The 27179-nt window shown below is 46.5% G+C and overlaps 1 protein-coding gene across 1 annotated transcript in view; it reads right to left on the bottom strand.

The window, feature by feature from the left end:
* Positions 1-248: 248 nt before the first annotated feature.
* The window catches only part of LOC106594530 (ADP-ribosylation factor-like protein 6), a 97641-nt gene continuing 70710 nt past the window's right edge, over positions 249-27179 (bottom strand). The window contains exons 6-8 of the mRNA XM_045714020.1: positions 2197-2326; positions 1896-1951; positions 249-655 (exon numbers count right to left, since the gene is read on the bottom strand). Coding sequence (XP_045569976.1) covers positions 627-655; positions 1896-1951; positions 2197-2326 — 215 coding nt within the window. The 3' untranslated portion in view covers positions 249-626. The remainder of the gene's footprint in view (positions 656-1895; positions 1952-2196; positions 2327-27179) is intronic.

The following is a 27179-nucleotide window of genomic DNA, read 5'->3' on the forward strand; positions in this document are numbered from 1 at the left end:
TCCAAAACATTACTGTAGAATATCAGTCAAAACATTACTGTAGAATATCAGTCCAAAACATTACTGTAGAATATCAGTCCACAACATTACCGTATTATATCAGTCAAAACATTACTGTAGAATATCAGTCAAAACATTAATGTAGAATATCAGTCCACAACATTACCGTATTATATCAGTCCAAAACATTACTGTAGAATATCAGTCAAAACATTACTGTAAAATATCAATCCAAAACAAAACAATACTCCATTTAAAACTGGTTTATTGGGAGTGGGTCATTTGAAATGAGGGTAAAAAAGAGAAATTGGTGGCAAAGATGTGTGAATTATCTGACGAAATAATATCTATTTCCAGGGGCCGTTGGTAAGGCTATTCCTTCATCCAGACTGGTTGATGTTTAAAGGTCAAAGGTCATAGCTGGCTCCAACTCTTCTGAGACGGTGTGTGTGTGTGTGTGTGTGTGTGTGTGTGTGTGTGTGTGTGTGTGTGTGGTTGGGTGGTGGTGAGAGTCATGTTGAGAATTTACACCATTGGGGTCAACGCCCGAGGGACTCCAGTGTTGCCATGACGCCACCCAGACGATGGCATTTCCCCCCTCCCCACCCCTCCGTCGCGTCGTTCTCTCAACCTCTCACGTTCTCATCGTTTTGATCTGGATAAAAAAAAAAAAAAACGGAGACCAATCAGATCTCAAATTGTTCTCCAAGAGAGGAGGGTTATAAGAGGTCATAAGAGGAGCTATGAACAGCGGAAGGTTTACAGGGATCTAGAGACACGTCACAAAGGGAGAAAGGGAATGTTGACCAAGGCAGACGACTGGAATGACGTGGACTAAAGGACCATTATGGGGGTTCTACTGCCAGTCTACTACACTAAACACTAATGACGTGGACTAAAGGACCATTATGGGGTTCTACTGCCAGTCTACTACACTAAACACTAATGACGTGGACTAAAGGACCATTATGGGGTTCTACTGCCAGTCTACTACACTAAACACTAATGACGTGGACTAAAGGACCATTATGGGGTTCTACTGCCAGTCTACTACACTAAACACTAATGACGTGGACTAAAGGACCATTATGGGGTTCTACTGCCAGTCTACTACACTAACACTAATGACGTGGACTAAAGGACCATTATGGGGTTCTACTGCCAGTCTACTACACTAACACTAATGACGTGGACTAAAGGACCATTATAGGGGTTCTACTGCCAGTCTACTACACTAAACACTAATGACGTGGACTAAAGGACCCTTATGGGGTTCTACTGCCAGTCTACTACACTAAACACTAATGACGTGGACTAAAGGACCATTATGGGGCTCTACTGCCAGTCTACTACACTAAACACTAATGACGTGGACTAAAGGACCATTATAGGGGTTCTACTGCCAGTCTACTACACTAAACACTAATGGCGTGGACTAAAGGACCATTATGGGGTTCTACTGCCAGTCTACTACACTAAACACTAATGACGTGGACTAAAGGACCATTATGGGGTTCTACTGCCAGTCTACTACACTAAACACTAATGACGTGGACTAAAGGACCATTATGGGGTTCTACTGCCAGTCTACTACACTAAACACTAATGACGTGGACTAAATGACCATTATGGGGGTTCTACTGCCAGTCTACTACACTAAACACTAATGACGTGGACTAAAGGACCATTATGGGGTTCTACTGCCAGTCTACTACACTAATGACGTAAAATACTCACAGGGTCATTTCATCTACAGATGGAAGTCAAAATGGAAATAAACCATGATTTAAATGAAGCTATCGTTTCTTCATATCACATAACTATGGTAAATCAATCAAACCCATTTGGTGAGCTGAAACCATGACAGAGAGAGAGTGTGGAATGTCTGCTAATACCTTGCAGCCAATCAACGCCTTCTAGTAAACCCTCTCCTTTCACAGCATCACTGGCACTGAAACAGACACAAAGAGAGCAAGTCAGTGAAAAACCAACGCTTCAACAACAATTAGAAAAGGAAGCGTTTTGTCATATATATATATATATATAAAAAGGCCTGTTCTGAAGGTTGGACCAAAAAAAAAACAGACCGTATTAAATCTAAATGTACTGTAACTGACTGAATCATGGACCTGGTCTAGAAACGTTAAATGTGTGCCAACAATGGATTCTGGGTGTTTTTATAACGAGTCCATCTACCAGATGTGCCAGGGCTTGTCCTTGATTTTCTCCAGACAGAGGAGCTGGGAGACCTTGACTGAAGAAAGGGCGTCTCTCACGTCCATCTTGTTGGCAAAGAACAGCAAGGGGATTCGCCGGTGCTTTATGTCTAAATACACGGAGAAGGGTAGAATCAGGCACACAAACAACGGCTTCAGAAAGTTGTGTTTACAGGCAGAATGTAAAAAAACGGATTTCAATTCGGATTTAGTGTCACCGGTCTACACACAATTACCCCATAACGTCAAAGTGGAATCATGTTTTTAGAAAAGTTTACCAAATTAATTGGCTTGGTTGAAATGATACGTGTGTGTGGATGATTCACCTGAGTGGTTGAGGAGTGTATAATGAGAAGGATGATTCACCTGGGTGGTTGAGGAGTGTATAATGTGTTGGATGATTCACCTGGGTGGTTGAGGAGCGTATAATGAGGAGGATGATTCACCTGGGTGGTTGAGGAGTGTATAATCTGTTGGATGATTCACCTGGGTGGATGAGGAGTGTATAATGTGTTGGATGATTCCCCTGGGTGGATGAGGAGTGTATACTGAGGATTATTCACCTGGGTGGTTGAGGAGTGTATAATGTGTTGGATGATTCACCTGGGCGGTTGAGGAGTGTATAATGAGGAGGATGATTCACCTGGGTGGTTGAGGAGCGTATAATGAGGAGGATGATTCACCTGGGTGGTTGAGGAGCGTATAATGAGGAGGATGATTCACGAGGGTGGTTGAGGAGCGTATAATGAGGAGGATGATTCACCTGGGTGGATGAGGAGCGTATAATGAGGAGGATGATTCACCTGGGTGGTTGAGGAGTGCATAATGAGGAGGATGATTCCCCTGGGTGGTTGAGGTGTGTATAATGTGTTGGATGATTCACCTGGGTGGTTGAGGAGTGTATAATGTGTTGGATGATTCACCTGGGTGGTTGAGGAGTGTATAATGAGGATGATTCACCTGGGTGGTTGAGGAGCGTATAATGTCTTGGATGATTCACCTGGGTGGTTGAGGAGCGTATAATGTCTTGGATGATTCACCTGGGTGGTTGAGGAGTGTATAATGAGGAGGATGATTCACTTGGGTGGTTGAGGAGCGTATAATGAGGAGGATGATTCACCTGGGTGGTTGAGGAGTGTATAATGAGGAGGATGATTCGCCTGGGTGGTTGAGGAGTGTATAATGAGGAGGATGATTCACCTGGGTGGTTGAGGAGTGTATAATGAGGAGGATGATTCACCTGGGTGGTTGAGGATCGTATAATGTGGATGATTCACCTGGGTGGTTGAGGAGTGTATAATGTGGATGATTCACCTGGGTGGTTGAGGAGTGTATAATGAGGATGATTCACCTGTGTGGTTGAGGAGTGTATAATGAGGAGCATGATTCACCTGGGTGGTTTAGGAGTGTATAATGTGTTGGATGATTCACCTGGGTGGTTGAGGAGTGTATAATGTGCTGGATGATTCACCTGGGTGGTTGAGGAGTGTTTAATGAGGAGGATGATTCACCTGGGTGGTTGAGGAGTGTATAATGAGGAGTGATGATTCACCTGGGTGGTTGAGGAGTGTATAATGTGTTGGATGATTCACCTGGGTGGTTGAGGAGTGTATAATGTGTTGGATGATTCACCTGGGTGGTTGAGGAGTGTATAATGTGTTGGATGATTCACCTGGGTGGTTGAGGAGTGTGTAATGAGGAGGATGATTCACCTAGGTGGTTGAGGAGTGTATAATGTGTTGGATGATTCACCTGGGTGGTTGAGGAGTGTATAATGACGATGATTCACCTGGGTGGTTGAGGACTGTATAATGAGGAGTGATGATTCACCTGGGTGGTTGAGGAGTGTATAATGTGTTGGATGATTCACCTGGGTGGTTGAGGAGTGTATAATGTGTTGGATGATTCACCTGGGTGGTTGAGGAGTGTATAATGAGGATGATTCACCTGGGTGGTTGAGGAGTGTATAATGAGGATGATTCACCTGGGTGGTTGAGGAGCGTATAACGAGGAGGATGATTCACCTGGGTGGTTGAGGAGCGTATAATGAGGAGGATGATTCACCTGGGTGGTTGAGGAGTGTATAATGTGTTGGATGATTCACCTGGGTGGTTGAGGAGCGTATAATGAGGAGGATGATTCACCTGGGTGGTTGAGGAGCGTATAACGAGGAGGATGATTCACCTGGGTGGTTGAGGAGTGTATAATGTGTTGGATGATTCACCTGGGTGGTTGAGGAGTGTATAATGAGGAGGATGATTCACCTGGGTGGTTGAGGAGTGTATAATGAGGATGATTCACCTGGGTGGTTGAGGAGTGTATAATGTGTTGGATGATTCACCTGGGTGGTTGAGGAGTGTATAATGAGGAGGATGATTCACCTGGGTGGTTGAGGAGTGTATAATGAGGATGATTCACCTGGGTGGTTGAGGAGTGTATAATGAGGATGATTCACCTGGGTGGTTGAGGAGTGTATAATGAGGAGGATGATTCACCTGGGTGGATGAGGAGTGTATAATGTGTTGGATGATTCACCTGGGTGGTTGAGGAGTGTATAATGAGGAGGATGATTCACCTGGGTGGTTGAGGAGTGTATAATGAGGAGGATGATTCACCTGGGTGGTTGAGGAGTTTATAATGTGTTGGATGATTCATCTGGGTGGTTGAGGAGTGTATAATGAGGATGATTCACCTGGGTGGATGAGGAGTGTATAATGTGTTGGATGATTCACCTGGGTGGTTGAGGAGCGTATAATGAGGAGGATGATTCACCTGGGTGGTTGAGGAGCGTATAATGAGGGGGATGATTCACCTGGGTGGTTGAGGAGTGTATAATGAGGGGGATGATTCACCTGGGTGGTTGAGAAGTGTATAATGAGGATGATTCACCTGGGTGGTTGAGGAGCGTATAATGAGGATGATTCACCTGGGTGGTTGAGGAGCGTATAACGAGGAGGATGATTCACCTGGGTGGTTGAGGAGTGTATAATGAGGATGATTCACCTGGGTGGTTGAGGAGTGTATAATGAGGATGATTCACCTGGGTGGTTGAGGAGTGTATAATGTGTTGGATGATTCACCTGGGTGGTTGAGGAGTGTATAATGAGGAGGATGATTCACCTGGGTGGTTGAGGAGTGTATAATGAGGATGATTCACCTGGGTGGTTGAGGAGTGTATAATGAGGATGATTCACCTGGGTGGTTGAGGAGTGTATAATGAGGAGGATGATGCACCTGGGTGGATGAGGAGTGTATAATGTGTTGGATGATTCACCTGGGTGGTTGAGGAGTGTATAATGAGGAGGATGATTCACCTGGGTGGTTGAGGAGTGTATAATGAGGATGATTCACCTGGGTGGTTGAGGAGTGTATAATGAGGATGATTCACCTGGGTGGTTGAGGAGCGTATAACGAGGAGGATGATTCACCTGGGTGGTTGAAGAGTGTATAATGAGGATGATTCACCTGGGTGGTTGAGGAGCGTATAATGAGGATGATTCACCTGGGTGGTTGAGGAGTGTATAATGTGTTGGATGATTCACCTGGGTGGTTGAGGAGTGTATAATGAGGAGGATGATTCACCTGGGTGGTTGAGGAGTGTATAATGAGGATGATTCACCTGGGTGGTTGAGGAGTGTATAATGAGGATGATTCACCTGGGTGGTTGAGGAGTGTATAATGAGGAGGATGATTCACCTGGGTGGATGAGGAGTGTATAATGTGTTGGATGATTCACCTGGGTGGTTGAGGAGCGTATAATGAGGAGGATGATTCACCTGGGTGGTTGAGGAGTGTATAATGAGGAGGATGATTCACCTGTGTGGTTGAGGAGTTTATAATGTGTTGGATGATTCACCTGGGTGGTTGAGGAGTGTATAATGAGGATGATTCACCTGGGTGGATGAGGAGTGTATAATGTGTTGGATGATTCACCTGGGTGGTTGAGGAGCGTATAATGAGGAGGATGATTCACCTGGGTGGTTGAGGAGTGTATAATGAGGGGGATGATTCACCTGGGTGGTTGTTGAGTGTATAATGAGGGGGATGATTCACCTGGGTGGTTGAAGAGTGTATAATGAGGATGATTCACCTGGGTGGTTGAGGAGCGTATAATGAGGATGATTCACCTGGGTGGTTGAGGAGCGTATAACGAGGAGGATGATTCACCTGGGTGGTTGAGGAGCGTATAACGAGGAGGATGATTCACCTGGGTGGTTGAGGAGTGTATAATGTGTTGGATGATTCACCTGGGTGGTTGAGGAGCGTATAATGAGGATGATTCACCTGGGTGGTTGAGGAGTGTATAATGAGGGGGATGATTCACCTGGGTGGTTGAGGAGTGTATAATGAGGGGGATGATTCACCTGGGTGGTTGAAGAGTGTATAATGAGGATGATTCACCTGGGTGGTTGAGGAGCGTATAATGAGGATGATTCACCTGGGTGGTTGAGGAGCGTATAACGAGGAGGATGATTCACCTGGGTGGTTGAGGAGCGTATAATGAGGAGGATGATTCACCTGGGTGGTTGAGGAGTGTATAATGTGTTGGATGATTCACCTGGGTGGATGAGGAGTGTATAATGTGTTGGATGATTCCCCTGGGTGGATGAGGAGTGTATACTGAGGATTATTCACCTGGGTGGTTGAGGAGTGTATAATGTGTTGGATGATTCACCTGGGTGGTTGAGGAGTGTATAATGAGGAGGATGATTCACCTGGGTGGTTGAGGAGTGTATAATGAGGAGGATGATTCACCTGGGTGGTTGAGGAGTGTATAATGAGGAGGATGATTCACGTGGGTGGTTGAGGAGCGTATAATTAGGAGGATGATTCACCTGGGTGGATGAGGAGCGTATAATGAGGGAGGATGATTCACCTGGGTGGTTGAGGAGTGCATAATGAGGAGGATGATTCCCCTGGGTGGTTGAGGTGTGTATAATGTGTTGGATGATTCACCTGGGTGGTTGAGGAGTGTATAATGTGTTGGATGATTCACCTGGGTGGTTGAGGAGTGTATAATGAGGATGATTCACCTGGGTGGTTGAGGAGTGTATAATGTGTTGGATGATTCACCTGGGTGGTTGAGGAGCGTATAATGTCTTGGATGATTCACCTGGGTGGTTGAGGAGTGTATAATGAGGAGGATGATTCACTTGGGTGGTTGAGGAGCGTATAATGAGGAGGATGATTCACCTGGATGGTTGAGGAGTGTATAATGAGGAGGATGATTCGCCTGGGTGGTTGAGGAGTGTATAATGAGGAGGATGATTCACCTGGGTGGTTGAGGAGTGTATAATGAGGAGGATGATTCACCTGGGTGGTTGAGGATCGTATAATGTGGATGATTCACCTGGGTGGTTGAGGAGTGTATAATGTGGATGATTCACCTGGGTGGTTGAGGAGTGTATAATGAGGATGATTCACCTGTGTGGTTGAGGAGTGTATAATGAGGAGCATGATTCACCTGGGTGGTTGAGGAGTGTATAATGAGTTGGATGATTCACCTGGGTGGTTGAGGAGTGTATAATGTGCTGGATGATTCACCTGGGTGGTTGAGGAGTGTTTAATGAGGAGGATGATTCACCTGGGTGGTTGAGGAGTGTATAATGAGGAGTGATGATTCACCTGGGTGGTTGAGGAGTGTATAATGTGCTGGATGATTCACCTGGGTGGTTGAGGAGTGTTTAATGAGGAGGATGATTCACCTGGGTGGTTGAGGAGTGTATAATGAGGAGTGATGATTCACCTGGGTGGTTGAGGAGTGTATAATGTGTTGGATGATTCACCTGGGTGGTTGAGGAGTGTATAATGAGTTGGATGATTCACCTGGGTGGTTGAGGAGTGTATAATGTGTTGGATGATTCACCTGGGTGGTTGAGGAGTGTATAATGAGGAGGATGATTCACCTAGGTGGTTGAGGAGTGTATAATGTGTTGGATGATTCACCTGGGTGGTTGAGGAGTGTATAATGACGATGATTCACCTGGGTGGTTGAGGAGTGTATAATGAGGAGTGATGATTCACCTGGGTGGTTGAGGAGTGTATAATGTGTTGGATGATTCACCTGGGTGGTTGAGGAGTGTATAATGTGTTGGATGATTCACCTGGGTGGTTGAGGAGTGTATAATGAGGATGATTCACCTGGATGGTTGAGGAGTGTATAATGAGGATGATTCACCTGGATGGTTGAGGAGCGTATAACGAGGAGGATGATTCACCTGGGTGGTTGAGGAGTGTATAACGAGGAGGATGATTCACCTGGGTGGTTGAGGAGTGTATAATGTGTTGGATGATTCACCTGGGTGGTTGAGGAGCGTATAATGAGGAGGATGATTCACCTGGGTGGTTGAGGAGCGTATAACGAGGAGGATGATTCACCTGGGTGGTTGAGGAGTGTATAATGTGTTGGATGATTCACCTGGGTGGTTGAGGAGTGTATAATGAGGAGGATGATTCACCTGGGTGGTTGAGGAGTGTATAATGAGGATGATTCACCTGGGTGGTTGAGGAGTGTATAATGTGTTGGATGATTCACCTGGGTGGTTGAGGAGTGTATAATGAGGAGGATGATTCACCTGGGTGGTTGAGGAGTGTATAATGAGGATGATTCACCTGGGTGGTTGAGGAGTGTATAATGAGGATGATTCACCTGGGTGGTTGAGGAGTGTATAATGAGGAGGATGATTCACCTGGGTGGATGAGGAGTGTATAATGTGTTGGATGATTCACCTGGGTGGTTGAGGAGTGTATAATGAGGAGGATGATTCACCTGGGTGGTTGAGGAGTGTATAATGAGGAGGATGATTCACCTGGGTGGTTGAGGAGTGTATAATGTGTTGGATGATTCATCTGGGTGGTTGAGGAGTGTATAATGAGGATGATTCACCTGGGTGGATGAGGAGTGTATAATGTGTTGGATGATTCACCTGGGTGGTTGAGGAGCGTATAATGAGGAGTATGATTCACATGGGTGGTTGAGGAGCGTATAATGAGGATGATTCACCTGGGTGGTTGAGGAGTGTATAATGAGGGGGATGATTCACCTGGGTGGTTGAGGAGTGTATAATGAGGATGATTCACCTGGGTGGTTGAGGAGCGTATAATGAGGATGATTCACCTGGGTGGTTGAGGAGCGTATAACGAGGAGGATGATTCACCTGGGTGGTTGAGGAGTGTATAATGAGGATGATTCACCTGGGTGGTTGCGGAGCGTATAATGAGGATGATTCACCTGGGTGGTTGAGGAGTGTATAATGTGTTGGATGATTCACCTGGGTGGTTGAGGAGTGTATAATGAGGAGGATGATTCACCTGGGTGGTTGAGGAGTGTATAATGAGGATGATTCACCTGGGTGGTTGAGGAGTGTATAATGAGGATGATTCACCTGGGTGGTTGAGGAGTGTATAATGAGGAGGATGATGCACCTGGGTGGTTGAGGAGTGTATAATGTGTTGGATGATTCACCTGGGTGGTTGAGGAGTGTATAATGAGGAGGATGATTCACCTGGGTGGTTGAGGAGTGTATAATGAGGAGGATGATTCACCTGGGTGGTTGAGGAGTTTATAATGTGTTGGATGATTCACCTGGGTGGTTGAGGAGTGTATAATGAGGATGATTCACCTGGGTGGATGAGGAGTGTATAATGTGTTGGATGATTCACCTGGGTGGTTGAGGAGCGTATAATGAGGAGGATGATTCACCTGGGTGGTTGAGGAGTGTATAATGAGGGGGATGATTCACCTGGGTGGTTGAGGAGTGTATAATGAGGGGGATGATTCACCTGGGTGGTTGAGGAGTGTATAATGAGGATGATTCACCTGGGTGGTTGAGGAGTGTATAATGAGGATGATTCACCTGGGTGGTTGAGGAGCGTATAATGAGGAGGATGATTCACCTGGGTGGTTGAGGAGTGTATAATGAGGAGGATGATTCACCTGGGTGGTTGAGGAGTGTATAATGTGTTGGATGATTCACCTGGGTGGTTGAGGAGCGTATAATGAGGATGATTCACCTGGGTGGTTGAGGAGTGTATAATGAGGGGGATGATTCACCTGGGTGGTTGAGGAGTGTATAATGAGGGGGATGATTCACCTGGGTGGTTGAAGAGTGTATAATGAGGATGATTCACCTGGGTGGTTGAGGAGCGTATAATGAGGATGATTCACCTGGGTGGTTGAGGAGCGTATAACGAGGAGGATGATTCACCTGGGTGGTTGAGGAGTGTATAATGAGGAGGATGATTCACCTGGGTGGTTGAGGAGTGTATAATGTGTTGGATGATTCACCTGGGTGGATGAGGAGTGTATAATGAGTTGGATGATTCACCTGGGTGGATGAGGAGTGTATAATGAGGATGATTCACCTGGGTGGTTGAGGAGTGTATAATGTGTTGGATGATTCACCTGGGTGGTTGAGGAGTGTATAATGAGGAGGATGATTCACCTGGGTGGTTGAGGAGCGTATAATGAGGAGGATGATTCACCTGGGTGGTTGAGGAGTGTATAATGAGGAGGATGATTCACTGAGGTGGTTGAGGAGTGTATAATTAGGAGGATGATTCACCTGGGTGGATGAGGAGTGTATAATGAGGAGGATGATTCACCTGGGTGGTTGAGGAGTGCATAATGAGGAGTATGATTCACCTGGGTGGTTGAGGAGTGTATAATGTGTTGGATGATTCACCTGGGTGGTTGAGGAGTGTATAATGTGTTGGATGATTCACCTGGGTGGTTGAGGAGTGTATAATGAGAGGATGATTCACCTGGGTGGTTGAGGAGTGTATAATGTGTTGGATGATTCACCTGGGTGGTTGAGGAGCGTATAATGTCTTGGATGATTCACCTGGGTGGTTGAGGAGTGTATAATGAGGAGGATGATTCACTTGGGTGGTTGAGGAGCGTATAATGAGGAGGATGATTCACCTGGGTGGTTGAGGAGTGTATAATGAGGAGGATGATTCGCCTGGGTGGTTGAGGAGTGTATAATGAGGAGGATGATTCACCTGGGTGGTTGAGGAGTGTATAATGAGGAGGATGATTCACCTGGGTGGTTGAGGATCGTATAATGTGGATGATTCACCTGGGTGGTTGAGGAGTGTATAATGTGGATGATTCACCTGGGTGGTTGAGGAGTGTATAATGAGGATGATTCACCTGTGTGGTTGAGGAGTGTATAATGAGGAGCATGATTCACCTGGGTGGTTTAGGAGTGTATAATGTGTTGGATGATTCACCTGGGTGGTTGAGGAGTGTATAATGAGCTGGATGATTCACCTGGGTGGTTGAGGAGTGTATAATGAGGAGGATGATTCACCTGGGTGGTTGAGGAGTGTATAATGAGGAGGATGATTCACCTGGGTGGTTGAGGAGTGTATAATGTGTTGGATGATTCACCTGGGTGGTTGAGGAGTGTATAATGTGTAGGATGATTCACCTGGGTGGTTGAGGAGTGTATAATGTGTTGGATGATTCACCTGGGTGGTTGAGGAGTGTATAATGAGGAGGATGATTCACCTGGGTGGTTGAGGAGTGTATAATGTGTTGGATGATTCACCTGGGTGGTTGAGGAGTGTATAATGAGGATGATTCACCTGGGTGGTTGAGGAGTGTATAATGAGGAGTGATGATTCACCTGGGTGGTTGAGGAGTGTATAATGTGTAGGATGATTCACCTGGGTGGTTGAGGAGTGTATAATGAGGATGATTCACCTGGGTGGTTGAGGAGTGTATAATGAGGAGGATGATTCACCTGGGTGGTTGAGGAGCGTATAATGTGTTGGATGATTCACCTGGGTGGTTGAGGAGTGTATAATGAGTTGGATGATTCACCTGGGTGGTTGAGGAGTGTATAATGAGGATGATTCACCTGGGTGGTTGAGGAGTGTATAATGAGGATGATTCACCTGGGTGGTTGAGGAGTGTATAATGAGGAGGATGATTCACCTGGGTGGTTGAGGAGCGTATAATGAGGAGGATGATTCACCTGGGTGGTTGAGGAGTGTATAATGTGTTGGATGATTCACCTGGGTGGTTGAGGAGTGTATAATGAGGAGGATGATTCACCTGGGTGGTTGAGGAGCGTATAACGAGGAGGATGATTCACCTGGGTGGTTGAGGAGTGTATAATGTGTTGGATGATTCACCTGGGTGGTTGAGGAGTGTATAATGAGGAGGATGATTCACCTGGGTGGTTGAGGAGTGTATAATGAGGATGATTCACCTGGGTGGTTGAGGAGTGTATAATGTGTTGGATGATTCACCTGGGTGGTTGAGGAGTGTATAATGAGGAGGATGATTCACCTGGGTGGTTGAGGAGTGTATAATGAGGATGATTCACCTGGGTGGTTGAGGAGTGTATAATGAGGATGATTCACCTGGGTGGTTGAGGAGTGTATAATGAGGAGGATGATTCACCTGGGTGGATGAGGAGTGTATAATGTGTTGGATGATTCACCTGGGTGGTTGAGGAGTGTATAATGAGGAGGATGATTCACCTGGGTGGTTGAGGAGTTTATAATGTGTTGGATGATTCATCTGGGTGGTTGAGGAGTGTATAATGAGGATGATTCACCTGGGTGGATGAGGAGTGTATAATGTGTTGGATGATTCACCTGGGTGGTTGAGGAGCGTATAATGAGGAGTATGATTCACATGGGTGGTTGAGGAGCGTATAATGAGGATGATTCACCTGGGTGGTTGAGGAGTGTATAATGAGGGGGATGATTCACCTGGGTGGTTGAGAAGTGTATAATGAGGATGATTCACCTGGGTGGTTGCGGAGCGTATAATGAGGATGATTCACCTGGGTGGTTGAGGAGCGTATAACGAGGAGGATGATTCACCTGGGTGGTTGAAGAGTGTATAATGAGGATGATTCACCTGGGTGGTTGCGGAGCGTATAATGAGGATGATTCACCTGGGTGGTTGAGGAGTGTATAATGTGTTGGATGATTCACCTGGGTGGTTGAGGAGTGTATAATGAGGAGGATGATTCACCTGGGTGGTTAAGGAGTGTATAATGAGGATGATTCACCTGGGTGGTTGTGGAGTGTATAATGAGGAGGATGATTCACCTGGGTGGTTGAGGAGTGTATAATGAGGAGGATGATTCACCTGGGTGGTTGAGGAGTGTATAATGAGGGGGATGATTCACCTGGGTGGTTGAGGAGTGTATAATGAGGGGGATGATTCACCTGGGTGGTTGAAGAGTGTATAATGAGGATGATTCACCTGGGTGGTTGAGGAGCGTATAATGAGGATGATTCACCTGGGTGGTTGAGGAGTGTATAATGAGGAGGATGATTCACCTGGGTGGTTGAGGAGCGTATAACGAGGAGGATGATTCACCTGCGTGGTTGAGGAGTGTATAATGTGTTGGATGATTCACCTGGGTGGTTGAGGAGTGTATAATGAGAGGATGATTCACCTGGGTGGTTGAGGAGTGTATAATGAGGGGGATGATTCACCTGGGTGGTTGAGGAGTGTATAATGAGGGGGATGATTCACCTGGGTGGTTGAGGAGTGTATAATGAGGATGATTCACCTGGGTGGTTGAGGAGTGTATAATGAGGATGATTCACCTGGGTGGTTGAGGAGCGTATAACGAGGAGGATGATTCACCTGGGTGGTTGAGGAGTGTATAATGAGGAGGATGATTCACCTGGGTGGTTGAGGAGTGTATAATGTGTTGGATGATTCACCTGGGTGGTTGAGGAGTGTATAATGTGTTGGATGATTCACCTGGGTGGTTGAGGAGCGTATAATGAGGATGATTCACCTGGGTGGTTGAGGAGTGTATAATGTGTTGGATGATTCACCTGGGCGGTTGAGGAGTGTATAATGAGGAGGATGATTCACCTGGGTGGTTGAGGAGCGTATAATGAGGAGGATGATTCACCTGGGTGGTTGAGGAGTGTATAATGAGGAGGATGATTCACGTGGGTGGTTGAGGAGCGTATAATGAGGAGGATGATTCACCTGGGTGGTTGAGGAGCGTATAATGAGGAGGATGATTCACCTGGGTGGTTGAGGAGTGTATAATGAGGAGGATGATTCACCTGGGTGGTTGAGGAGTGTATAATGTGTTGGATGATTCACCTGGGTGGTTGAGGAGTGTATAATGTGTTGGATGATTCACCTGGGTGGTTGAGGAGTGTATAATGAGGAGGATGATTCACCTGGGTGGTTGAGGAGCGTATAATGTCTTGGATGATTCACCTGGGTGGTTGAGGAGTGTATAATGTGTTGGATGATTCACCTGGGTGGTTGAGGAGTGTATAATGAGGAGGATGATTCACCTGGGTGGTTGAGGAGTGTATAATGAGGAGGATGATTCACCTGGGTGGTTGAGGAGTGTATAATGAGGAGGATGATTCGCCTGGGTGGTTGAGGAGTGTATAATGAGGAGGATGATTCACCTGGGTGGTTGAGGAGTGTATAATGAGGAGGATGATTCACCTGGGTGGTTGAGGAGCGTATAATGTGGATGATTCACCTGGGTGGTTGAGGAGTGTATAATGTGGATGATTCACCTGGGTGGTTGAGGAGTGTATAATGAGGATGATTCACCTGTGTGGTTGAGGAGTGTATAATGAGGAGGATGATTCACCTGGGTGGTTGAGGAGTGTATAATGTGTTGGATGATTCACCTGGGTGGTTGAGGAGTGTATAATGTGGTGGATGATTCACCTGGGTGGTTGAGGAGTGTATAATGAGGAGGATGATTCACCTGGGTGGTTGAGGAGTGTATAATGAGGAGGATGATTCACCTGGGTGGTTGAGGAGTGTATAATGTGTTGGATGATTCACCTGGGTGGTTGAGGAGTGTATAATGAGTAGGATGATTCACCTGGGTGGTTGAGGAGTGTATAATGTGTTGGATGATTCACCTGGGTGGTTGAGGAGTGTGTAATGAGGAGGATGATTCACCTAGGTGGTTGAGGAGTGTATAATGTGTTGGATGATTCACCTGGGTGGTTGAGGAGTGTATAATGAGGATGATTCACCTGGGTGGTTGAGGAGTGTATAATGAGGAGGATGATTCACCTGGGTGGTTGAGGAGTGTATAATGTGTTGGATGATTCACCTGGGTGGTTGAGGAGTGTATAATGAGGATGATTCACCTGGGTGGTTGAGGAGTGTATAATGAGGAGTGATGATTCACCTGGGTGGTTGAGGAGTGTATAATGTGTTGGATGATTCACCTGGGTGGTTGAGGAGTGTATAATGTGTTGGATGATTCACCTGGGTGGTTGAGGAGTGTATAATGAGGATGATTCACCTGGGTGGTTGAGGAGTGTATAATGAGGATGATTCACCTGGGTGGTTGAGGAGCGTATAATGAGGAGGATGATTCACCTGGGTGGTTGAGGAGCGTATAACGAGGAGGATGATTCACCTGGGTGGTTGAGGAGTGTATAATGTGTTGGATGATTCACCTGGGTGGTTGAGGAGCGTATAATGAGGAGGATGATTCACCTGGGTGGTTGAGGAGCGTATAATGAGGAGGATGATTCACCTGGGTGGTTGAGGAGTGTATAATGTGTTGGATGATTCACCTGGGTGGTTGAGGAGTGTATAATGAGGAGGATGATTCACCTGGGTGGTTGAGGAGTGTATAATGAGGATGATTCACCTGGGTGGTTGAGGAGTGTATAATGTGTTGGATGATTCACCTGGGTGGTTGAGGAGTGTATAATGAGGAGGATGATTCACCTGGGTGGTTGAGGAGTGTATAATGAGGATGATTCACCTGGGTGGTTGAGGAGTGTATAATGAGGATGATTCACCTGGGTGGTTGAGGAGTGTATAATGAGGAGGATGATTCACCTGGGTGGATGAGGAGTGTATAATGTGTTGGATGATTCACCTGGGTGGTTGAGGAGTGTATAATGAGGAGGATGATTCACCTGGGTGGTTGAGGAGTGTATAATGTGTTGGATGATTCACCTGGGTGGTTGAGGAGTGTATAATGAGGATGATTCACCTGGGTGGATGAGGAGTGTATAATGTGTTGGATGATTCACCTGGGTGGTTGAGGAGTGTATAATGAGTAGGATGATTCACCTGGGTGGTTGAGGAGCGTATAATGAGGATGATTCACCTGGGTGGTTGAGGAGTGTATAATGAGGGGGATGATTCACCTGGGTGGTTGAGGAGTGTATAATGAGGATGATTCACCTGGGTGGTTGAGGAGTGTATAATGAGGATGATTCACCTGGGTGGTTGAGGAGCGTATAATGAGGAGGATGATTCACCTGGGTGGTTGAGGAGTGTATAATGAGGATGATTCACCTGGGTGGTTGAGGAGTGTATAATGAGGGATGATTCACCTGGGTGGTTGAGGAGTGTATAATGTGTTGGATGATTCACCTGGGTGGTTGAGGAGTGTATAATGAGGATGATTCACCTGGGTGGTTGAGGAGCGTATAATGAGGAGGATGATTCACCTGGGTGGTTGAGGAGCGTATAACGAGGAGGATGATTCACCTGGGTGGTTGAGGAGTGTATAATGTGTTGGATGATTCACCTGGGTGGTTGAGGAGCGTATAATGAGGAGGATGATTCACCTGGGTGGTTGAGGAGTGTATAATGAGGGGGATGATTCACCTGGGTGGTTGAGGAGTGTATAATGAGGGGGATGATTCACCTGGGTGGTTGAAGAGTGTATAATGAGGATGATTCACCTGGGTGGTTGAGGAGCGTATAATGAGGATGATTCACCTGGGTGGTTGAGGAGCGTATAATGAGGAGGATGATTCACCTGGGTGGTTGAGGAGTGTATAATGAGGAGGATGATTCACCTGGGTGGTTGAGGAGTGTATAATGTGTTGGATGATTCACCTGGGTGGTTGAGGAGTGTATAATGTGTTGGATGATTCACCTGGGTGGTTGAGGAGTGTATAATGAGGATGATTCACCTGGGTGGTTGAGGAGTGTATAATGTGTTGGATGATTCACCTGGGTGGTTGAGGAGTGTATAATGAGGAGGATGATTCACCTGGGTGGTTGAGGAGCGTATAATGAGGAGGATGATTCACCTGGGTGGTTGAGGAGCGTATAATGAGGAGGATGATTCACGTGGGTGGTTGAGGAGCGTATAATGAGGAGGATGATTCACCTGGGTGGATGAGGAGTGTATAATGAGGAGGATGATTCACCTGGGTGGTTGAGGAGTGCATAATGAGGAGGATGATTCACCTGGGTGGTTGAGGTGTGTATAATGTGTTGGATGATTCACCTGGGTGGTTGAGGAGTGTATAATGTGTTGGATGATTCACCTGGGTGGTTGAGGAGTGTATAATGAGGAGGATGATTCACCTGGGTGGTTGAGGAGTGTATAATGTCTAGGATGATTCACCTGGGTGGTTGAGGAGCGTATAATGTCTTGGATGATTCACCTGGGTGGTTGAGGAGTGTATAATGAGGAGGATGATTCACTTGGGTGGTTGAGGAGCGTATAATGAGGAGGATGATTCACCTGGGTGGTTGAGGAGTGTATAATGAGGAGGATGATTCGCCTGGGTGGTTGAGGAGTGTATAATGAGGAGGATGATTCACCTGGGTGGTTGAGGAGTGTATAATGAGGAGGATGATTCACCTGGGTGGTTGAGGAGCGTATAATGTGTTGGATGATTCACCTGGGTGGTTGAGGAGCGTATAATGTGGATGATTCACCTGGGTGCTTAAGGAGTGTATAATGAGGATGATTCACCTGGGTGGTTGAGGAGTGTATAATGAGGAGGATGATTCACCTGGGTGGTTTAGGAGTGTATAATGTGTTGGATGATTCACCTGGGTGGTTGAGGAGTGTATAATGTGCTGGATGATTCACCTGGGTGGTTGAGGAGTGTATAATGAGGAGGATGATTCACCTGGGTGGTTGAGGAGCGTATAATGAGGAGGATGATTCACCTGGGTGGTTGAGGAGTGTATAATGTGTTGGATGATTCACCTGGGTGGTTGAGGAGTGTATAATGAGTTGGATGATTCACCTGGGTGGTTGAGGAGTGTATAATGTGTTGGATGATTCACCTGGGTGGTTGAGGAGTGTATAATGAGGAGGATGATTCACCTGGGTGGTTGAGGAGTGTATAATGTGTTGGATGATTCACCTGGGTGGTTGAGGAGTGTATAATGAGGATGATTCACCTGGGTGGTTGAGGAGTGTATAATGAGGATGATTCACCTGGGTGGTTGAGGAGCGTATAATGAGGAGGATGATTCACCTGGGTGGTTGAGGAGTGTATAATGAGGAGGATGATTCACCTGGGTGGTTGAGGAGTGTATAATGTGTTGGATGATTCACCTGGGTGGTTGAGGAGCGTATAATGAGGAGGATGATTCACCTGGGTGGTTGAGGAGCGTATAACGAGGAGGATGATTCACCTGGGTGGTTGAGGAGTGTATAATGTGTTGGATGATTCACCTGGGTGGTTGAGGAGTGTATAATGAGGAGGATGATTCACCTGGGTGGTTGAGGAGTGTATAATGAGGATGATTCACCTGGGTGGTTGAGGAGTGTATAATGTGTTGGATGATTCACCTGGGTGGTTGAGGAGTGTATAATGAGGAGGATGATTCACCTGGGTGGTTGAGGAGTGTATAATGAGGATGATTCACCTGGGTGGTTGAGGAGTGTATAATGGAGGATGATTCACCTGGGTGGTTGAGGAGTGTATAATGAGGAGGATGATTCACCTGGGTGGTTGAGGAGTGTATAATGTGAGGATGATTCACCTGGGTGGTTGAGGAGTGTATAATGAGGAGGATGATTCACCTGGGTGGTTGAGGAGCGTATAATGAGGAGGATGATTCACCTGGGTGGTTGAGGAGTGTATAATGAGGAGGATGATTCACCTGGGTGGTTGAGGAGTGTATAATGAGGAGGATGATTCACCTGGGTGGTTGAGGAGCGTATAATGAGTTGGATGATTCACCTGGGTGGTTGAGGAGCGTATAATGAGGAGGATGATTCACCTGGGTGGTTGAGGAGTGTATAATGAGGAGGATGATTCACCTGGGTGGTTGAGGAGCGTATAATGAGGAGGATGATTCACCTGGGTGGTTGAGGAGTGTATAATGAGGATGATTCACCTGGGTGGTTGAGGAGTGTATAATGAGGATGATTCACCTGGGTGGTTGAGGAGCGTATAATGAGGAGGATGATTCACCTGGGTGGTTGAGGAGCGTATAATGTCTTGGATGATTCACCTGGGTGGTTGAGGAGTGTATAATGAGGAGGATGATTCACCTGGGTGGTTGAGGAGTGTATAATGAGGAGGATGATTCACCTGGGTGGTTGAGGAGTGTATAATGAGGAGGATGATTCGCCTGGGTGGTTGAGGAGTGTATAATGAGGAGGATGATTCACCTGGGTGGTTGAGGAGTGTATAATGAGGAGGATGATTCACCTGGGTGGTTGAGGATCGTATAATGTGGATGATTCACCTGGGTGGTTGAGGAGTGTATAATGTGGATGATTCACCTGGGTGGTTGAGGAGTGTATAATGAGGATGATTCACCTGTGTGGTTGAGGAGTGTATAATGAGGAGCATGATTCACCTGGGTGGTTTAGGAGTGTATAATGTGTTGGATGATTCACCTGGGTGGTTGAGGAGTGTATAATGTGCTGGATGATTCACCTGGGTGGTTGAGGAGTGTATAATGAGGAGGATGATTCACCTGGGTGGTTGAGGAGTGTATAATGTGTTGGATGATTCACCTGGGTGGTTGAGGAGTGTATAATGTGTTGGATGATTCACCTGGGTGGTTGAGGAGTGTATAATGTGTTGGATGATTCACCTGGGTGGTTGAGGAGTGTATAATGAGGAGGATGATTCACCTGGGTGGTTGAGGAGTGTATAATGTGTTGGATGATTCACCTGGGTGGTTGAGGAGTGTATAATGAGGATGATTCACCTGGGTGGTTGAGGAGTGTATAATGAGGAGGATGATTCACCTGGGTGGTTGAGGAGTGTATAATGTGTTGGATGATTCACCTGGGTGGTTGAGGAGTGTATAATGTGTTGGATGATTCACCTGGGTGGTTGAGGAGTGTATAATGAGGATGATTCACCTGGGTGGTTGAGGAGTGTATAATGAGGATGATTCACCTGGATGGTTGAGGAGCGTATAACGAGGAGGATGATTCACCTGGGTGGTTGAGGAGCGTATAACGAGGAGGATGATTCACCTGGGTGGTTGAGGAGTGTATAATGTGTTGGATGATTCACCTGGGTGGTTGAGGAGTGTATAATGAGGTGGATGATTCACCTGGGTGGTTGAGGAGCGTATAACGAGGAGGATGATTCACCTGGGTGGTTGAGGAGTGTATAATGTGTTGGATGATTCACCTGGGTGGTTGAGGAGTGTATAATGAGGAGGATGATTCACCTGGGTGGTTGAGGAGTGTATAATGAGGGGATGATTCACCTGGGTGGTTGAGGAGTGTATAATGAGGATGATTCACCTGGGTGGTTGAGGAGTGTATAATGAGGATGATTCACCTGGGTGGTTGAGGAGCGTATAATGAGGAGGATGATTCACCTGGGTGGTTGAGGAGTGTATAATGTGTTGGATGATTCACCTGGGTGGTTGAGGAGTGTATAATGAGGAGGATGATTCACCTGGGTGGTTGAGGAGTGTATAATGAGGAGGATGATTCACCTGGGTGGTTGAGGAGTTTATAATGTGTTGGATGATTCATCTGGGTGGTTGAGGAGCGTATAATGAGGAGGATGATTCACCTGGGTGGTTGAGGAGTGTATAATGTGTTGGATGATTCACCTGGGTGGTTGAGGAGCGTATAATGAGGAGGATGATTCACCTGGGTGGTTGAGGAGCGTATAATGAGGATGATTCACCTGGGTGGTTGAGGAGTGTATAATGAGGGGATGATTCACCTGGGTGGTTGTTGAGTGTATAATGAGGGGGATGATTCACCTGGGTGGTTGAGGAGTGTATAATGAGGATGATTCACCTGGGTGGTTGAGGAGTGTATAATGAGGATGATTCACCTGGGTGGTTGAGGAGCGTATAACGAGGAGGATGATTCACCTGGGTGGTTGAGGAGCGTATAATGAGGAGGATGATTCACCTGGGTGGTTGAGGAGTGTATAATGTGTTGGATGATTCACCTGGGTGGATGAGGAGTGTATAATGTGTTGGATGATTCACCTGGGTGGATGAGGAGTGTATAATGAGGATGATTCACCTGGGTGGTTGAGGAGTGTATAATGTGTTGGATGATTCACCTGGGCGGTTGAGGAGTGTATAATGAGGAGGATGATTCAACTGGGTGGTTGAGGAGTGTATAATGAGGAGGATGATTCACCTGGGTGGTTGAGGAGCGTATAATGAGGAGGATGATTCACGTGGGTGGTTGAGGAGTGTATAATGAGGAGGATGATTCACCTGGGTGGATGAGGAGTGTATAATGAGGAGGATGATTCACCTGGGTGGTTGAGGAGTGCATAATGAGGAGGATGATTCACCTGGGTGGTTGAGGAGTGTATAATGTGTTGGATGATTCACCTGGGTGGTTGAGGAGTGTATAATGTGTTGAATGATTCACCTGGGTGGTTGAGGAGTGTATAATGAGGATGATTCACCTGGGTGGTTGAGGAGCGTATAATGTCTTGGATGATTCACCTGGGTGGTTGAGGAGCGTATAATGTCTTGGATGATTCACCTGGGTGGTTGAGGAGTGTATAATGAGGAGGATGATTCACTTGGGTGGTTGAGGAGCGTATAATGAGGAGGATGATTCACCTGGGTGGTTGAGGAGTGTATAATGAGGAGGATGATTCGCCTGGGTGGTTGAGGAGTGTATAATGAGGAGGATGATTCACCTGGGTGGTTGAGGAGTGTATAATGAGGAGGATGATTCACCTGGGTGGTTGAGGATCGTATAATGTGGATGATTCACCTGGGTGGTTGAGGAGTGTATAATGTGGATGATTCACCTGGGTGGTTTAGGAGTGTATAATGAGGATGATTCACCTGTGTGGTTGAGGAGTGTATAATGAGGAGCATGATTCACCTGGGTGGTTTAGGAGTGTATAATGTGTTGGATGATTCACCTGGGTGGTTGAGGAGTGTATAATGTGCTGGATGATTCACCTGGGTGGTTGAGGAGTGTTTAATGAGGAGGATGATTCACCTGGGTGGTTGAGGAGTGTATAATGAGGAGGATGATTCACCTGGGTGGTTGAGGAGTGCATAATGAGGAGGATGATTCCCCTGGGTGGTTGAGGTGTGTATAATGTGTTGGATGATTCACCTGGGTGTTTGAGGAGTGTATAATGTGTTGAATGATTCACCTGGGTGGTTGAGGAGTGTATAATGAGGATGATTCACCTGGGTGGTTGAGGAGCGTATAATGTCTTGGATGATTCACCTGGGTGGTTGAGGAGCGTATAATGTCTTGGATGATTCACCTGGGTGGTTGAGGAGTGTATAATGAGGAGGATGATTCACTTGGGTGGTTGAGGAGCGTATAATGAGGAGGATGATTCACCTGGATGGTTGAGGAGTGTATAATGAGGAGGATGATTCGCCTGGGTGGTTGAGGAGTGTATAATGAGGAGGATGATTCACCTGGGTGGTTGAGGAGTGTATAATGAGGAGGATGATTCACCTGGGTGGTTGAGGATCGTATAATGTGGATGATTCACCTGGGTGGTTGAGGAGTGTATAATGAGGATGATTCACCTGGGTGGTTTAGGAGTGTATAATGAGGATGATTCACCTGTGTGGTTGAGGAGTGTATAATGAGGAGGATGATTCACCTGGGTGGTTGAGGAGTGTATAATGTGTAGGATGATTCACCTGGGTGGTTGAGGAGTGTATAATGTGGTGGATGATTCACCTGGGTGGTTGAGGAGTGTATAATGAGGAGGATGATTCACCTGGGTGGTTGAGGAGTGTATAATGAGGAGGATGATTCACCTGGGTGGTTGAGGAGTGTATAATGTGTTGGATGATTCACCTGGGTGGTTGAGGAGTGTATAATGTGTTGGATGATTCACCTGGGTGGTTGAGGAGCGTATAATGTGTTGGATGATTCACCTGGGTGGTTGAGGAGTGTGTAATGAGGAGGATGATTCACCTAGGTGGTTGAGGAGTGTATAATGTGTTGGATGATTCACCTGGGTGGTTGAGGAGTGAATAATGACGATGATTCACCTTGGTGGTTGAGGAGTGTATAATGAGGAGTGATGATTCACCTGGGTGGTTGAGGAGTGTATAATGTGTTGGATGATTCACCTGGGTGGTTGAGGAGTGTATAATGAGTTGGATGATTCACCTGGGTGGTTGAGGAGTGTATAATGAGGAGGATGATTCACCTGGGTGGTTGAGGAGTGTATAATGAGGAGGATGATTCACCTGGGTGGTTGAGGAGTGTATAATGAGGAGGATGATTCACCTGGGTGGTTGAGGATCGTATAATGTGGATGATTCACCTGGGTGGTTGAGGAGTGTATAATGTGGATGATTCACCTGGGTGGTTTAGGAGTGTATAATGAGGATGATTCACCTGTGTGGTTGAGGAGTGTATAATGAGGAGCATGATTCACCTGGGTGGTTTAGGAGTGTATAATGTGTTGGATGATTCACCTGGGTGGTTGAGGAGTGTATAATGTGCTGGATGATTCACCTGGGTGGTTGAGGAGTGTATAATGAGGAGGATGATTCACCTGGGTGGTTGAGGAGTGTATAATGAGGAGGATGATTCACCTGGGTGGTTGAGGAGTGTATAATGAGTTGGATGATTCACCTGGGTGGTTGAGGAGTGTATAATGAGTTGGATGATTCACCTGGGTGGTTGAGGAGTGTATAATGAGTTGGATGATTCACCTGGGTGGTTGAGGAGTGTATAATGAGGGAGGATGATTCACCTAGGTGGTTGAGGAGTGTATAATGTGTTGGATGATTCACCTGGGTGGTTGAGGAGTGTATAATGAGGATGATTCACCTGGGTGGTTGAGGAGCGTATAATGAGGAGTGATGATTCACCTGGGTGGTTGAGGAGTGTATAATGTGTTGGATGATTCACCTGGGTGGTTGAGGAGTGTATAATGAGGAGGATGATTCACCTGGGTGGTTGAGGAGTGTATAATGAGGATGATTCACCTGGGTGGTTGAGGAGTGTATAATGAGGATGATTCACCTGGGTGGTTGAGGAGCGTATAATGAGGAGGATGATTCACCTGGGTGGTTGAGGAGCGTATAATGAGGAGGATGATTCACCTGGGTGGTTGAGGAGTGTATAATGTGTTGGATGATTCACCTGGGTGGTTGAGGAGCGTATAATGAGGAGGATGATTCACCTGGGTGGTTGAGGAGCGTATAACGAGGAGGATGATTCACCTGGGTGGTTGAGGAGTGTATAATGTGTTGGATGATTCACCTGGGTGGTTGAGGAGTGTATAATGAGGAGGATGATTCACCTGGGTGGTTGAGGAGTGTATAATGAGGATGATTCACCTGGGTGGTTGAGGAGTGTATAATGTGTTGGATGATTCACCTGGGTGGTTGAGGAGTGTATAATGAGGAGGATGATTCACCTGGGTGGTTGAGGAGCGTATAATGAGGATGATTCACCTGGGTGGTTGAGGAGTGTATAATGAGGATGATTCACCTGGGTGGTTGAGGAGTGTATAATGAGGAGGATGATTCACCTGGGTGGTTGAGGAGTGTATAATGAGGAGGATGATTCACCTGGGTGGTTGAGGAGTGTATAATGTGTTGGATGATTCACCTGGGTGGTTGAGGAGTGTATAATGTGTTGGATGATTCACCTGGGTGGTTGAGGAGTGTATAATGAGGATGATTCACCTGGGTGGTTTAGGAGTGTATAATGAGGATGATTCACCTGGGTGGTTGAGGAGTGTATAATGAGGAGGATGATTCACCTGGGTGGTTGAGGAGCGTATAATGAGGAGGATGATTCACCTGGGTGGTTGAGGAGTGTATAATGTGTTGGATGATTCACCTGGGTGGTTGAGGAGCGTATAATGAGGTGGATGATTCACCTGGGTGGTTGAGGAGCGTATAACGAGGAGGATGATTCACCTGGGTGGTTGAGGAGTGTATAATGTGTTGGATGATTCACCTGGGTGGTTGAGGAGTGTATAATGAGGAGGATGATTCACCTGGGTGGTTGAGGAGTGTATAATGAGGATGATTCACCTGGGTGGTTGAGGAGTGTATAATGAGGATGATTCACCTGGGTGGTTGAGGAGTGTATAATGAGGATGATTCACCTGGGTGGTTGAGGAGTGTATAATGAGGAGGATGATTCACCTGGGTGGATGAGGAGTGTATAATGTGTTGGATGATTCACCTGGGTGGTTGAGGAGTGTATAATGAGGAGGATGATTCACCTGGGTGGTTGAGGAGTGTATAATGAGGAGGATGATTCACCTGGGTGGTTGAGGAGTTTATAATGTGTTGGATGATTCATCTGGGTGGTTGAGGAGCGTATAACGAGGAGGATGATTCACCTGCGTGGTTGAGGAGTGTATAATGTGTTGGATGATTCACCTGGGTGGTTGAGGAGTGTATAATGAGGAGGATGATTCACCTGGGTGGTTGAGGAGTGTATAATGAGGATGATTCACCTGGGTGGTTGAGGAGTGTATAATGAGGGGATGATTCACCTGGGTGGTTGTGGAGTGTATAATGAGGGGGATGATTCACCTGGGTGGTTGAAGAGTGTATAATGAGGATGATTCACCTGGGTGGTTGAGGAGCGTATAATGAGGATGATTCACCTGGGTGGTTGAGGAGCGTATAATGAGGAGGATGATTCACCTGGGTGGTTGAGGAGTGTATAATGAGGAGGATGATTCACCTGGGTGGTTGAGGAGTGTATAATGTGTTGGATGATTCACCTGGGTGGTTGAGGAGTGTATAATGTGTTGGATGATTCACCTGGGTGGTTGAGGAGTGTATAATGAGGATGATTCACCTGGGTGGTTGAGGAGTGTATAATGTGTTGGATGATTCACCTGGGCGGTTGAGGAGTGTATAATGAGGAGGATGATTCACCTGGGTGGTTGAGGAGTGTATAATGAGGAGGATGATTCACCTGGGTGGTTGAGGAGTGTATAATGAGGAGGATGATTCACCTGGGTGGTTGAGGAGTGTATAATGAGGAGGATGATTCACCTGGGTGGTTGAGGAGCGTATAATGAGGAGGATGATTCACCTGGGTGGTTGAGGAGTGCATAATGAGGAGGATGATTCACCTGGGTGGTTGAGGTGTGTATAATGTGTTGGATGATTCACCTGGGTGGTTGAGGAGTGTATAATGTGTGAATGATTCACCTGGGTGGTTGAGGAGTGTATAATGAGAGGATGATTCACCTGGGTGGTTGAGGAGTGTATAATGTCTTGGATGATTCACCTGGGTGGTTGAGGAGCGTATAATGCTTGGATGATTCACCTGGGTGGTTGAGGAGTGTATAATGAGGAGGATGATTCACCTGGGTGGTTGAGGAGTGTATAATGAGGAGGATGATTCACCTGGGTGGTTGAGGAGTGTATAATGAGGAGGATGATTCGCCTGGGTGGTTGAGGAGTGTATAATGAGGAGGATGATTCACCTGGGTGGTTGAGGAGTGTATAATGAGGAGGATGATTCACCTGGGTGGTTGAGGATCGTATAATGTGGATGATTCACCTGGGTGGTTGAGGAGTGTATAATGTGGATGATTCACCTGGGTGGTTGAGGAGTGTATAATGAGGATGATTCACCTGGGTGGTTGAGGAGTGTATAATGAGGAGGATGATTCACCTGGGTGGTTTAGGAGTGTATAATGTGTTGGATGATTCACCTGGGTGGTTGAGGAGTGTATAATGTGCTGGATGATTCACCTGGGTGGTTGAGGAGTGTATAATGAGGAGGATGATTCACCTGGGTGGTTGAGGAGTGTATAATGAGGAGGATGATTCAC

This window comes from Salmo salar, unplaced genomic scaffold (genome assembly GCF_905237065.1).
Source record: "Salmo salar unplaced genomic scaffold, Ssal_v3.1, whole genome shotgun sequence".
NCBI classification, from domain to species: Eukaryota; Metazoa; Chordata; class Actinopteri; order Salmoniformes; family Salmonidae; genus Salmo; species Salmo salar.